This window comes from Nuphar pumila, chromosome 13 (genome assembly GCF_984573655.1).
Source record: "Nuphar pumila chromosome 13, dmNupPumi1.hap1.1, whole genome shotgun sequence".
In the NCBI taxonomy this organism is placed as follows: domain Eukaryota; kingdom Viridiplantae; phylum Streptophyta; class Magnoliopsida; order Nymphaeales; family Nymphaeaceae; genus Nuphar; species Nuphar pumila.
Window position 1 is genome coordinate 15180496 of NC_143261.1, and position 14659 is coordinate 15195154.

At 37.8% G+C, this 14659-nt stretch overlaps 1 protein-coding gene across 3 annotated transcripts; it reads left to right on the plus strand.

Moving 5' to 3' along the window:
• The first annotated feature begins 1005 nt into the window (after nucleotides 1-1005).
• Nucleotides 1006-12266, plus strand: LOC149817874 (protein XAP5 CIRCADIAN TIMEKEEPER). 3 transcript variants are annotated; one of them, XR_016427027.1, is made up of 12 exons: nucleotides 1006-1195; nucleotides 2390-2455; nucleotides 2562-2626; nucleotides 2985-3097; nucleotides 6798-6876; nucleotides 7010-7086; nucleotides 7175-7236; nucleotides 7332-7463; nucleotides 7557-7610; nucleotides 11282-11385; nucleotides 11457-11522; nucleotides 11597-11670. XR_016427027.1 is itself a non-coding variant. In XM_089984217.1 (12 exons), exons 1-12 carry the CDS (start codon nucleotides 1031-1033, stop codon nucleotides 11978-11980), a joined length of 1005 nt encoding a protein of 334 aa, XP_089840343.1. In that variant the 5' UTR covers nucleotides 1006-1030; the 3' UTR covers nucleotides 11981-12266. The 3 variants fall into 3 exon arrangements, 2 of the variants coding, with proteins under 2 accessions (XP_089840343.1, XP_089840344.1); XM_089984217.1 differs by lacking the exon at nucleotides 11282-11385 and adding an exon at nucleotides 11930-12266 and having other exon boundaries at nucleotides 11597-11671; XM_089984218.1 differs by lacking the exons at nucleotides 7557-7610; nucleotides 11282-11385 and adding an exon at nucleotides 11930-12266 and having other exon boundaries at nucleotides 11597-11671.
• Nucleotides 12267-14659: the final 2393 nt, after the last annotated feature.

Sequence of the window (14659 nt, forward strand, 5' to 3'; positions counted from 1 at the left end):
CATCTTCCTCTCAAAAAAAGAAATGTTCAAGCTTGGTTTGTACTTGTGGTTAGACGAGCCAAGCTCAAACCGTCTCATTTACAATAAAAATGCATTGTTTTCGTAAGAAATTCTTTGAAAATATCAAGATAAATATCACATTAAAAATACAAATAACAATTGTAAAACAAAAAAGTGTTGAAAGTGTCTTAATGATGCATATCATAGTCTTAAAATCGGCAATACCTTGGAAACATAATTTTTTTTTTTCGGATTACGGCAGCTTTTGAAATGATAAAATTTTTATTGTGATATTTTCAAAACATTGACAATATTTGTTGCAGAAATCTACAACTAGAAAACATAACAAAATAAAACTCTCTTAGTTGCTTTTGGTAACTGTTCAAATGAGATTCACTTTCTAAATCTGGTACCCTTAATGTTAATCTTTTTTTCTCAAAAAAAAAAAGAAGAAATGTTCAATCTTGGTTTGTACTTGTGGCTAGAAGAGCCAGGCTCAAACTGTCTCAGTTACAATACAAATACATTGTTTTCTTAAGAAAATCTTTGAAAACATCACATTAAAAATACAAATAACAATTGTAAAACAAAGTGTTGAAAGTGTTAATAGTGTCTTAATGATGCAATAAGATATCATATTCTTAAAATCGGATACCTTGAAAACATCAAAACCTTTGTTTTCGGGATTACGGCTGCTTTTGAAATGATCACAAAACATTGACAATATTTGTTGCTGAAATCTACAACTAGAAAACATAACACATAAATAGAACTCTCTAAGTAGTGAAAATAAATCTGCAATAATATCAGGTGGATTTTCGATAACATTGCGATATATTAAGAAAGGCGATATTTTGAATGTCTCCTTTTATGTGTAATGTTTTTTTTTTGTGACCGAGAAATATGAATACGAGCGAACCGCCGCACTCCTATATCTAAGGGAGAGAGGCCCGTCTACCCCGCAAGAGCTGCTCGCTTCGTGAGAGAGAGAGAGAGAGAGAGAGAGAGAGAGAGAGAGAGAGAGAGAGAGATGGCGGGGATGGGCGACGGGTACGTGGGGACGGCGCAGGACGCGGTGAGGATAAGGAGGCTGGAGAAGCAGAGGGAGGCCGAGAGGCGGAAGATCCAGGAGCTCAAGAACAAATCCGCCGGCGGCCAGACCGGCCTCCTCCAGTTCGGCTCTGGAACGTCGGAGGTGAGTGCGACCGTCGCACCGTCGTCCTCTCCGCCTCTCTGTTTGTTTGGATGTGAATTGATACAATTAGAGTTTTATTTTTGTTTTTTCGAACGAAGAGTTGTTTCTGGACGTCTTGATGTAGGGAAATTTTCTTACTACTACTTATTATCTCGGGTGAATTTGTAGTAGGGATTTGATAGGGAAGTTTCGTGCTTTTGCAGCCTTTGCTCGTAATCTTGCGTGAATTAAAGGGTGTTGACAGCTTTGGTTTTCGATGGCGGAAATTTCACGTTTCTTTGTCGAGGCTGAATTTGAGCTAGAGATTTTTTAGATGGCTATTTTGCATTTGTTTTGGGGAAATTTCACCCTTTTTGCTAAACCTAGGGTTTTCAGTTTGCTTTCACTTTTGATGGAGGAAGTTTCGCCCTTTTTACCTCTTATCTTGGGTGGATTTGTGGTTTTTGGATCTGTTTTACTATCTATATGCCCTTTTTCTCTTTCCTCTATCCTCTATATGTATTTCTTAAATACGTTGGTGCACTTTTGCGTGGTTTAAACTACCTTCCACATGATGTCGTAGTTTTTTTTTACTCATTCCCATTTTAAAGCATACTTTAGAACGAAAAACTTGGGCCTTTCGTCAAGAAAAAGCTGGAGCGTTTTTGTGAAACAAATTGCAGTCCGTCGAATTGGAAATTCATGATCTGCATATCTTGGTTTGGGCGGTTAACTAGGTTGGATATGAAGCCTTGCTTATGATCTCTATTTGGTTAACCTTGCTTTAGCGCGTCATTATTCCTCGCATCTTTAAATACCTTGGTTATGATCTCTATTGGGTTTAGTGTTGCTTTAAAGGCTTTCCTGAGATTATATTGAAGTTTGTAAACCACGAGACAGCCACTAGAGGCATAACGTGTGTGCATTTTTATGGTTTCCAAACTCTGAACAGGGGTTCACATTTAGTAATGGAAAAATCGAAAATTCAACCAAACAACGAGTTTAGTTACCGGGACAGATATAACCCTTGCTTCACCAGTTTGATAGTACCCAAGATAACTGCCAAAGCTTCATCTTCTTCCCATCAGCCTACCAGTAATTCTTGCATTCGTTCTCTTGTTGCTTGCAGATTTTGTAGTATAGACATTTAGAACGGGCGGTTAGCCATGCTGTTATGTTAACGTGACTGAAATACATATTCTTTGTGATTTCCAGATACTCGAGACTGCTTTCAAAAAGGAAACTGTTGGTCTTGTTACAAGGGAGCAGTATGTTGAGAAGGTAGTTTGAAAATATTTGCCAGAATATATTATTGTTTAATATTGAAGCCTTGCCTTAAATTACTGCACTTTGATGTGTTGTTGATGGTTATGTTCATTTTTTCCAGAGGGTTAACATTCAAAACAAAATTGAGGAAGAAGAGAAGGAAAAACTTCAGAAGCTGCAACAAGAGTAAGAACAACCTTATTTCAATATGCTTGTATGTGCCTCAATAGTCAAAGACACTAGGCAACACCTAGGTATTGGCCTCTGCAGGCATGGATATGAATATAATCATTTAAAAAATAAATAAATATAAATGTGATAAATCTGAAATGTTTTATAAAAAAGTTACTGAGCTAGGGTTATGCTTTGTAACAATTATATGAAAAAATAGACTTTTAATTGCACTTCATGTAAGTGCTACTAGGTCTTGCCTGTGTCACTCAGGAACAATTTTGGTTACTAAGTTTCACTATTAGAATTGCAAATATGTTGAAACCTTTTCTTTGAGGGTTTTAACTCTTTGCATGTTCATGAAAATTTCAAGGGAAGAGGAGCTTCAAATGCAAAAGAGGAAAAAAAGGAGGGTAAGGGGAAACTCACGCCTCTCATTTGCTGATGAAATTGACAATGGAAGTGAAGAAGAGGATGAAGAAGCTCGTAAGTTTCCTCTTGTTTTAAACTTAAAATGATACTTGATTACTTACACCTAATTAATATTTACATGGCCATGCAAGAATCATGATGTGCTCAACATGCTTGGAAATTATGGACCTTTGGCTAGTGGATTGTGAGAAAAGCCATTTTGCTAATGCATAAAGAAATATTGTGAAAAACTGATGAATTTAATCCTTGTCTGGTTAGGGCGTTTCCAGCTGAGCCGACTCTTGCAACTTTATCTTACTTATTTTGACATATGACTATATGCATCAAGTATGCCTGTGTTTTGATTTTAAATTTGTGCAATTTATGTTGTAAATACTTCAGGTCAATGCTGTTAAAAGTGTGCACTTCAAGGCTTGACACATATGCATTAAAGTGAAGCACTTGCTTTAGGCCTTAATGCATTAGCTGGAGGCATAAGGGGCTTTGAGACATGCACCGCAGACCAAGGCGCATGCATCACCTTGAGGCTCTGCATATGAGGCCCACACCTCAGAATTCAACGATTGCCATGCAATTGTGACAAGTTATAAATGAGTATTACCAACAAGGTGGAGATTCATAGAGGATCCTCTTTTTCATGGATTTTCGGAGTCTTAGATAAGCACCTCAGGGAGTTGGTTTTGCAACCAAGGCAATGAGGCAGGTATACCAGCAATTGTGACCGAGGATAATTCTCGTTTCATTAGAGATATCTCCCATAGCCTCTTTATAGTGAAAGGTTGTTTTTCCCCTCATGAATATGAGCCTTCCTCGCCTGATGTCAGTGGTTTGTTGCTTATCAAAGGTGGTCAGAAACTAGTTTTCCAACAAGTATCCTTTCGTTGGCAGGTGCATCGTGACAACCCCACACATGCCTCTGGTAATCTTAGATGTCATCTTCTGGAAGCTCAGGGGCATTTGATATGCCAGCGCTCATAGATTTGCATCGTAGCTTCCACTTACTCGGACAACTTATGACATCCTCAAAGAAATTAGCATTTATTGGAACATAATTCTTCCTCAAACAAAGTCACTATACTTATGTCCTCTTTAATACTTTCCTATTAGATACAACTTTGTAGCGTTTTAATACGCTTGCCTATGTTAGATTTGAGATCATACACATAACCAATGCATCAATAGACTTTAGGTGGAGCTAGAACTTGGATAGGAGGCTTACCTTTAAGAACTTTAGATGACATCCGCTTAATTACATAGGCGGTAATAAGCTTGATGTCAGACAAAAAGCTTTTGTACTATGTAATCGGGACACGACACTTAGGGTGCTGTGTCAACACGGGTAGTGGTACCTGGACATGGCATTTGACGTTCACCTATATTTTGTTATATTATATTATATTATATATTTTCAATATATAATATATATTTTAGATATATAATATATATTTTTAGTATATAATTCCAAAAAATGTGTGTCCCCGAACCCACATTTTTTGGAATTGCCATGTCGGACCCTCTGTACCCGCACCCGTACCCGTTCCCAGGTGACATAGCTTTTGTAGCTATATTCAAAGAAGAATGCAAGCTGCTTCCAGTAGATGATATGTTTTCCCTTTGCAACTTCATTTTTTTGGAGGCGTTGGAACTTGAAGAGTTGAAGTTTGTTGCTTATCCATGGACTTGAAAAACAAGTCCAAAATAAGGCAGATATGAATTTTTGTGATTTTGGCTACCAAAATAAACTTAAAAGAAGAATTAAACTAGGAGGTCTAGGGGACGTTTGATTTGCCCCACCATAAATGATTCCAAATCACGAGATTCGGAATCACAAGGGGCCCCTTGTGATTCTTTTTCTCATGCAAATGAGAAAATGACTGTCATCTGCCATTGCAAATGAGAGTCACACTCCATTCTCTCACGTTTGTTGTAGCGTGAGGAAATGGAGTTCATGAGAATCATTCTCTCATTTGGATGAGTGAGTGATTCTTACGGGATTTAAAGAAATGTGCCCTTAGTCTTCCAACACAAGAAAAATAACCTGAACCTGACTGTGATCAAAAGTTGTGAGCAAAACAAGTTAAGCTGTCCTAATGACAGTCCATGAAGGCTAACAACTCAGGTTGTCATTAGTGTTTTTTTTATGTTAGTGTTTTATTAAATTGTTGTTAGTGACTTACAACAACTTAGGTTATTGCTAAGAAGAGCTTGCCTACTACGAAATTTGCAAGCGTGGGGTCAAATGAGATAGCTGGGTAGTTAGGTCGCGATATCACAATCAAGGGATTCTGGATTCAGATCCCACGGGGTTATCCCCCAACTTGCTTATCAACCAAAAAAAGAGAACATTACGTCATTACCACAACCAATCTTCTAAAGACATAACCCTTGTAATCCAAGTGCTTTCTTAAGCTTAATTCTACCTAAAAGATTCAAGACTACATCAAATCTGAAATGAAATGGGGATCTTCGAAACACGTGCTTTGATTAACAAGAGCAAGTGTCAAGAATGACACTAAAGCATAACCCTTAAAAAGGGTATAACTGGAAACAAAATAAAAATAAAAATGTATTCTTTATTGATATGAAAAACCAATTGCTTAAGAAGCATTGGGGTAAAATACAAGAGGGGCTGCACCCCTTTATATACACAGCTGAAAGAGGACTCAATAGAGCTGTTGGGCACAGTCCAACAGCTCTATTTAGAGCTGTTGGAATGTGTCAGTCCAACAGCTCTATTAAGAGCTGTTGGACTGTGTCAGTCCAACAGCTCTATTGCTAGTCAAGTCTGGACAGGACTTGACTAGCAACAGTCATTCTAGTTCAAACTGAACTAGATGACATAAAGACAAAAAAATAAAAATAAAGGAAAAAAAATACAGAAAAGAAAGAAATTAAAAATGTATTTATATATATATAATAATATAATATTATTATATATACATATATGTACAGTTTTACATTTTAACAAAATCTACTAATGAATGTGGATTATCTAAAATTCTGACCAATTAGGAGCCACATCCTGCATGGCATCTGCATCTGCATCTAGATCCCTAAATCCAAAGATCCACTTAGAAACTCCATAAATAAAGAAAAACCTCTCTGATATCAGTCATCTAGAATGTTTGCAAGCGCCCTGAATTCTTGAGAGTTGAGCGCGGATTATAGAGCATCCAACCAAAAACTATCTCCAACTCATCATAACTTAGTATACGACTGTAGGCTTGACCCTATGCTCTGAACCATTTGGAGTTACCACCCTCTCAAGACTCTGTGGAATGATTAGCACACTTGTTGTCACCCTAAAAGGGCTGCTCATGGCCATCATGACACTCCATGTGCAGGGAACAGCTGAAGATCTTTGCACACAAGGAAAAACTATGTTAGGAATAGGAGTATCATTGACGAAGATGCATGGCAAGTTGAAAACATCCGTCCATTACCATATATACTTTCCTCTTCATCCAATAACAAGCTAGTCATATGGAAGGCTGATATGATTTCGGAATCAAGCTAGTTAAAGTTTCAAGCAAGTTCCCATGAATAATAACATTGACCGTAACTACAAGTTCTCCAACTCAACATTACTCTCGCTCTCTCTCTCTCTGGTGTCATGAAATGTATGTGTTCACATAGCATACCTAGTCATTTTTAAAGCGAAAGTTGTGACCTTTTCCAGTCAAATTATTGATATTAATAACCTGACATGATTATTTGTTCCCTTGACTGCTTATATTATTATTTTATAGTGCAGAAGATAAAGAATATAAAAGACTTGGTCATGGAAAACTTGGCAAAGATCCTACAGTGGAGACAAGTTTCTTGCCTGACAGGTATTGGCGTTGATTTTTTGTTCTGTTCTTTTTGTATAAGATAAGGAAAGAGGGGAAGTTTCTTTCCTTTTTCAATTTTCCCTCTTTTGGGAATTAATTTATGAGCTTAGGGGCGCTGAGGATAATACTTCAGTGAGAGGGAAGCTGAGGAACAAGCTGAGCGTGAACGGCTGCGGAAGCAATGGCTTCGTGAGCAGGAACAGATCCGAAGTAATTCTTCATTCTAAATTGTTGTTTTGATTTCTAAAGCAAATTGATGTTAGTGCTTGTTCTTATTTATGTCCTGGTGGATTTTTAGATGAATCACTTGAAATCACTTACAGCTATTGGGATGGAGCTGGTCATAGGAGAGTGATACAGGCTAGTTGGAACCCCTTATTCCTTAGAGTTCTAGAAATGTATTATTCAAAATATGGCTAGATTTTTGTGGCATTCTAAATATTTTGATCTTCCAGATTCGGAAAGGTGACACCATTGGAGAATTTCTCCGGGCTGTTCAGCAGCAACTTGCACCTGAATTCAGGGAGATTAGGACATCGTCTGTTGAGAATCTTCTTTATGTAAAAGAGGATCTAATTATCCCTCATGTGAGTCCCCATAACCTCATATGGAGTTATATGAATTGAGATTTGGTCAAGGTATTTACATGTTTTTTTCTGTTGTGAATTCTGGAAGCTCAGCAACACAGTTTTTATGAGCTAATCATCAACAAAGCAAGAGGCAAGAGTGGACCGGTAATATCTCACCTTTTTCTGGGATACCGTAAAAAAATCCAGGAATATCTATAACCAGATTATAATGACGTTATACCAAATTTAGTATAAATGATACCCTTACAGTCCATTACGTGATTGAAAGTGTTCTTTTTACCCTTGGATAGTTTGAAACTTTTACGTGTGTTCTCATACTTGATTATTTCCTTATCTGCTTCTGTTCTTACTGTTTGTTGCCGTTGCAAATCATATTTTTTATTTACAATTTTGTCTTATGTGTTTTGCTGATTTTACATTCTATCATGATCTCATTTTTCAGTTATCCACTAAGATATTGAAATGTGGGTACTGGGTACCGTAGGTGTAGCTAGTTAGGGCAAGAAAAGTTTCAAAAGTTTGGAACAATCTTCAGCAGTGAGATACTGATACATGGGTATCAGGAAACAGAAATGAGTTTTGCATGGTATGGTCATGTTGCTGAATAACTCCAGTGGCTGAGAAGCCTGTAGGAAAAAAAATTTGATCACTCTGCCATAATGCGTAAATGGTTTGGATGAGCAACACCATATTCCTCTAGTTCTAACTCTGCTGAAAAAAATGAGCTGTGAATAGATCATGGAATTATGATTTAGAAGTTTCAACAATAAAAGTCATCTGTTTGTAACTTCAGATCGTGAAAAATTGTCTGTAAAAGAAGAACAGTAGATTGTGCAACTGCAAGCCATGGTTGATAGCAAGGTTTTACATCACTTTGCTGACTGGAAGAGGGCAAAGATGATGTCACTAGCGAAATGTTAAGGTTACTTGTTTTGAGAAGTCTGCTCGACTGACTAGAGGTAGCATGTGAGAAGGTTATAGATGAGGGAAAATGCAACATGAAACATGGTTAGTTAAAGATGACTCATTTACAAACATAAATAGGATTAGTCATGGTAACCGTGTTGGCTGTCCACTTATTCAGAAAGGAACAACTACTAGATTAGATTCCTTGTTCGACTTATTCCTGCATATGTTGAAAGTACTTGAAAGAGCCATGCTACTGAATAGTTAGCTGGAGGATGTAAATAATTCAAGGTAGGAGTACATTTATCTGGTTGATGATTCGGAAGTTGAGCAGACAAAATCGATCCAAGTCTCTCTCTCTCTCTGGAGAACCTGGACTATTGGATTTCTAGTTGCAACAACTTGGTAGGGCTAACCGAAGCCCATCTAATGTTCAATCTCTTACAAAAGGAGAGTGAACTTTCCCTACGTTTTTTTTTCCGAACTACTGACTCCTACCTACTTGCACAGGCAGCTCTACTGCATGTTTTGTCATAGGTGTTGTGAAAAGTTTAACAATTGAAAGAAAAATAATACTGTTCACATTGATGTTGAAGGGAATTTTATTCCATTGAGAAAATAAAACGATCCACAATGAGAATGTTATGGAGACTGAGCTAACTTTAATGAGGTATACTGTCAAGGTGGATGAGTGGTTTAAGTGGTAATGAAGGGAATGTAAAAGGATACAGGGAAGAGGGGCCTCATATGCCTGTCGTAAACAAAGGGAGAAGTGGGTGGGGTGATGGTCTCTCCTGCACGTCCTTGACCTAATCACTGTTGAGAAGTCCATGGACCTAAAACATTAGATCAAAAGTATGAAATTGACTGCAAAAATTGATTTTTGAGTATCTTATAATCCAATGGATATAAAAATCAGTGAAGGGATCCAATGGACATAAGCATTGAGTGAATAAGCACCAAGTGGAAGGAACTCACCGCAAGAAATATTGTCTGGCATGTGTTGATCAGTTATGCGCTCCCTTGGTACAATCTTCCTGCTTCTGATATTCAGAGTTTTACAGTAAATGTTGTTTATGTTTGAAAATCCCATGTTTTATTACTGGAATGACCCATAGGGGGTTACTATAGTTACAAATATTACTATTATTGTCGTGATTGTTGTCATTATTGTTATTTCTATTATTCACGTTATTGTTATTATTTTATTTTTGTTATTATCATGATTATGAATCATTGAGGCCCAGTGTTGTTAGAATGCAAAGTTAGACAAGTTTGTGGTACTGAATAGATTGTTCTATTTGTTGGAGACCTGCATTAGTTCACATGCTTGTACTGCAAGCAGGTTCATTTTGAACTTTCTATGCATAATCTGCTATTATTATGGAAGAATGAACTTTGGTTCTGTAAACATATATTCAACAATGAATATGACATATATATCAGTAATAATAATCCTAGGTTGAAATCAATGCAATGGGGTCAAGTAATGATTTTTGTCACATCATTAGGCATATCAGGTTAATTCATTTTGGTAATGATGCTAGGATCTTGGGAATGGGTTACCTATCTTACAGCTAACCCTATTTGATATGTACATGCCTAGACTTAGAAGGGCAGGCCTGTTAGGTCTTAGCTGGGCTGTCTGAGATTAGTCATGCAGTACTTGTTTATCACCACTTTGCTAAACATTAGACCTGTGAGCTGAATCATAGGGTCGGGTGGGATGCATGGAGGTTATTGTTGGATTTTTCTTTTTTGAGAAGAATTATCATTTCATTGGTTATTGAAGTGTTGCGGTTTGCAGAAATTAGTGGCAAAAGAATTGGCACGGGTCTTCAGCAATGGTGGCTGACTGTGATGAGTAACCTTGCAAGGAAAGGTCATGGAAGATTTCTAGGCAAAAGCACATTCTGTTATGGACCCGTTGACTGCTAAACAAGTCGTTTGTCATGTCCACCTACGTTTGTAATTAAAGGATCAAACACGCATACAAGTCTTGGTACTATTAGTTGGTTCTCAGTTGAAGGCCTGAAAGATTTACCTATCTAAAGTTCTGGAGAGCGGGCTTGATTGTTCCATCATCACATTATAAACTGCTCGCGCCTGCATACACACAAAATCTTGGTACCACTTGTCTGTTATTTGTTCAAAGATCTGAAGGGTTTTCCTGTCTGAAGTTCTGAGGGTGCTTGATCACATGATCATAAGTTCATTAATTACAAGTTGTCTGATCAAGCCTTTGAAATTCAAGCTATATATAATGCTAAAATGACAACTAGGATGTTTCGTTAGGGCTTCTTAGCGTCTGTAGAGACAAGTTTCCTATCATAGTATATGCTAATGTTTAGTAGTCAGGTAAAAGTCCATGGCAGAAGTATCAAGGCTGAACTGCATGCAGATGCAAAAGAAATAGTGTGCTTACCTAGAATCCAAGTTCCTTGTGGATCTTTCTCATTGAAGGATGAATATAGGAGGGGGAGAGGTTGGGAGCGCAGTGTGAGAGTGCCTTGGTTTAGAAAGAAGGGGTTGGTACATAGGTTAACTTAAAGCTCTACTTGTTAAGGCTATGCCTTCTTAAATGGAGTTGGATATCTCTACCCTGAGACTTGGATGTTCTCTAAATCTGGCGAGACTAGAGAGCCTCGTTATGCTCTGAGAGAGAGAGAGGTCCCCCAGAAATGGTTGCTGTAAAGGTTGTTAGATATGTCATTAGGTTTGAGAATGAGAAGTTGCTGTAAAGGTTGTTAGATATGTCATTAGGTTTGAGAATGAGAAGTAAGAACATGAAGGGGAGTGGATCAATTGACCTTGGAGGATTTTAAACTTTTAATATCATTTCAAAAAAATTGCCTTTGATAAACTTTGTTCCTCTTGTGCCTCAAACTCATGACTTCACACTTCCGCAGATGGAGCTGGTGCTCATGCAATGCATATCATGTTGAGAATTTATCTGCTGCTTCTGAATGATTTGCTTGTTCAATATCATGATGCCTCTCTCTCTCTCTCACGCGTGAGTGCATGCTCATTCTACTACATAATGATCTTCTACTATATATTGTTAATCCCTGCTTTCTTCTACAGCTTTTCCACTTTGATGTTCATGAAGATGTTAGAACAACCGCTGATGCTACCATAGAGAAGGATGAGGTTTGTTCTCTATCCTACAATTGCTGCACTTCCTCTTTGTGCTCTCAGATTCTCATTTTAAGTGCTTTCAACAGTCTCATGCAGGGAAAGTGGTGGAGAGGCACTGGTATGAGAAGAACAAGCATATTTTTCCTGCTTCAAGATGGGAGGTATATCCACAATTGCGTAATTTGCTTTTTCATTGAATTTAGAATGCAAGAGGGAGCATAAGATATGCATAATTGTGAGACTTTCAGGAAAAAGAAGGCCAAAAGAAACAAACAAAAAAAATCATGAAAAAACTAGTTTACAAATTTGATGAACTTGCATATTTTAACAAAATTTTTGTGTGTCTATGGGAGCTGGTGAGAATAGTTTGTCATGGTTCTGATATTCTATAATTGTCTACACTATTTCTATGGTTGCAGATATATGATGCAACGAAGAAATGGGAACGTTATACCATCCACGGGGATTGACAGTGGTGTTTACCTCCATAGTTTCTGTTTTAGCTTGCATGATGAGAATCTTCGCTGTAGCTTGCGTGATCTCCTCTTTGTACTTTAGACTACCTAAACGGAACTAGTAACTATTAACAATGTGTCGTTTACATTTCTTCTTTTAAATTAGTCGGACTTAGATTTTGGGTGAAATCTTTGGTACCATCGAGGGTAGTCCGTAGTTGCAGCTATTATTTAGACAATCAAGACCCTGTAGATGTGCTTGACTTTATATTTGTTAGAAAGAAACATGTTATATGTCTAATTGTTTTGATGTGATTTTTTTTTTGGTTGAAAATTTGCTGTGCATTTTAAGCCATTCTTTTCTATATAGTCCCTTGAAAACTTGGCCGCTCATCAAAACCTCTTGGTTCTAAATGCATGCTTTTCTCTGAAGGGGCGTTCGTTTCTCCCCCATCCAAGGGAAGCCACTTTCCCTTAAAAAGGATGCCCAGGTGGTTTCTTCGGGTTATAAATTTAAAAAAATGGCATTATTCCTATGCGGATGACACCTTATTCCTTCTTCTTGATCGTGGTGATTCTATTATGATCGTGGGGAATCACGTGGGATTTTGAATTTTCATCCAGCCTCATCATCAGTAAGGTTAAGACTCTGGTGATCCCGTTTCATTTGTCCTCTCATAGGGTCCAGGAAATTCAAAAATTGATTGGGTGGTTTCTTGCTCAACTCCCTACCAAGGTTTTAAAACCCGTGACTCGGAACTCGACTCGTTCTTTATTGACTCGTGACTCGGCGGGTCAAAACGGTGACTCGGACCGGGTTTTGTTAACTTTTGATTTTAAAAGAAAAATAATATATAAATTGTCAGTTCATGGGAAAGATGTATTATTCAGTGCAAGAGTGATTCATCACGCCAACACCTTCATAGCCCTTGGGAACTACATGATCCCAATGGCACTGGTATCCTGTGGGATTATGGATTGCTGTCACTTGGATCATGCAATATACATAGAATGGCAGGTCGAGTTAAGAGATTCATTATTTTGGACAAACAAAGAACACATAATGGATTTGGACAGATTTTCTGCACCATGCATCACCTTGAAAGAATTCAAACAGCTATTAGCATAAGATTAGAGGTTAGGAAAAGTGAAATTGCTGCAGGCCTTAGATTCATGATGCCCAGCTCTTAAATAAAAAAGATTCCAATTAGACAAAGGGCAGAAATAGAGACAGATGATGTTGGTAAAATGGCCCAGAAGCTGCACCAAATGCTACAGATTGGGGAAAAGTATCACTGTATAAGATAAACTATCATTTACAAGAACATAAAGTGAAAAACTAGAAGTTGCCTTGGACCTCTAGTGGTCTACGAAAGGGTGGTGATGGGGCAATGTTAGTTATAGAGGCAGAGTTTTTATGAAGTTGTATCATGTATGTAAAGTAATATGTGATATTCAGATAAGGAATCCTTAGGTCCTAACTCTCCAATCTCCATGTGTCTTGAAAGAAATCCTTGCTTTTAGATGCATAGAATTCTTTGTTAATTGGGTTTATAGACTAGAATGCTTTGTTGTTTGATTTATATACTATAACAATTATTTGTTCAAAAAGATCTTTCCTGACAGTCCATGGGAAAGACGTATTATTCAGTACAAAAGTGAATATGTGTGTTTGAAATACCCAAAAAATCAAATTTCAAACATCCTAGAACTCGCCCGAGTCAAGCCGAGTCAGCAGCCGAGTTTTCGCAGCCCGAGTTAAGCTTCCCGGGTTGACTCGCTGGAGGGCAGAGCCGAGCCGAGTCAGCCGAGTCACCGAGTTGACTCGGCGAGTTTTAAAACACTGCTCCCTACGACTTACCTTGGAATTCCGTTACTCAAAGGCTACTTGCATAAATCATTATGTGAGCCCCTCATTGTAAAATTCAGATCAAAATTAGAGGCATGGAAAGGTAAACTCATATCCATGGTTGGTCGTGTCACATTTATTAGATATGTTTTAGCCTCTTTCTTCTTGATTGGATGCAAGCGTTTTGTATTCTGGTTTTTGTTATAAAGCAAATGAAATCTATTATGAGGGAGTTCCCCTGGTTTGATTCAGATTAAAAGAGGAATTGCCGTTTGTTAGATTGGCAACAAGTATGAAAACTTGCAAAGGCATTAAAGGAAGGAGGTTTGATGATTAAAACACTAGATGAGGTCAGTAAAGCATGCATGAATGGTGGTAACTAAACCTAAGAACCCTTGGTAACAACTAAATATTTGAGAAAGGAATCTCTATAGTGCCCTAAACAGGGCCTTCCTGTATTGTATGCGTGGCAAGGTGGGAGAGCAGGTGTTACTGAGTTAGCAGAAGTCAAGTGGGTGAATTCATCCAGTGTCAAGTTCGTGACTTTATTCTTAGAGTCGCATACTATATACCCTCTACTTTTGCCTAGCAGTATTGGAACCCACTAAGCTACTATGGTTTCATTCAAGGGTAGGGGTGTCAACGGGTTGGGTTTGGTTTGGACCCGAGTATAATCAGGTCCACTAGGAAAAACCATACCCGGATCTGATAAGAACTACATGAACCAGACCGGACCATACCCGCTAAAACCATATTTTTTTATCATTTTTACATTGAAATTTTGTGGGTCTTAATTAGAACTCGGGTCGGGTATAAAATTTCACAAACTATACCCAGGTCCATGT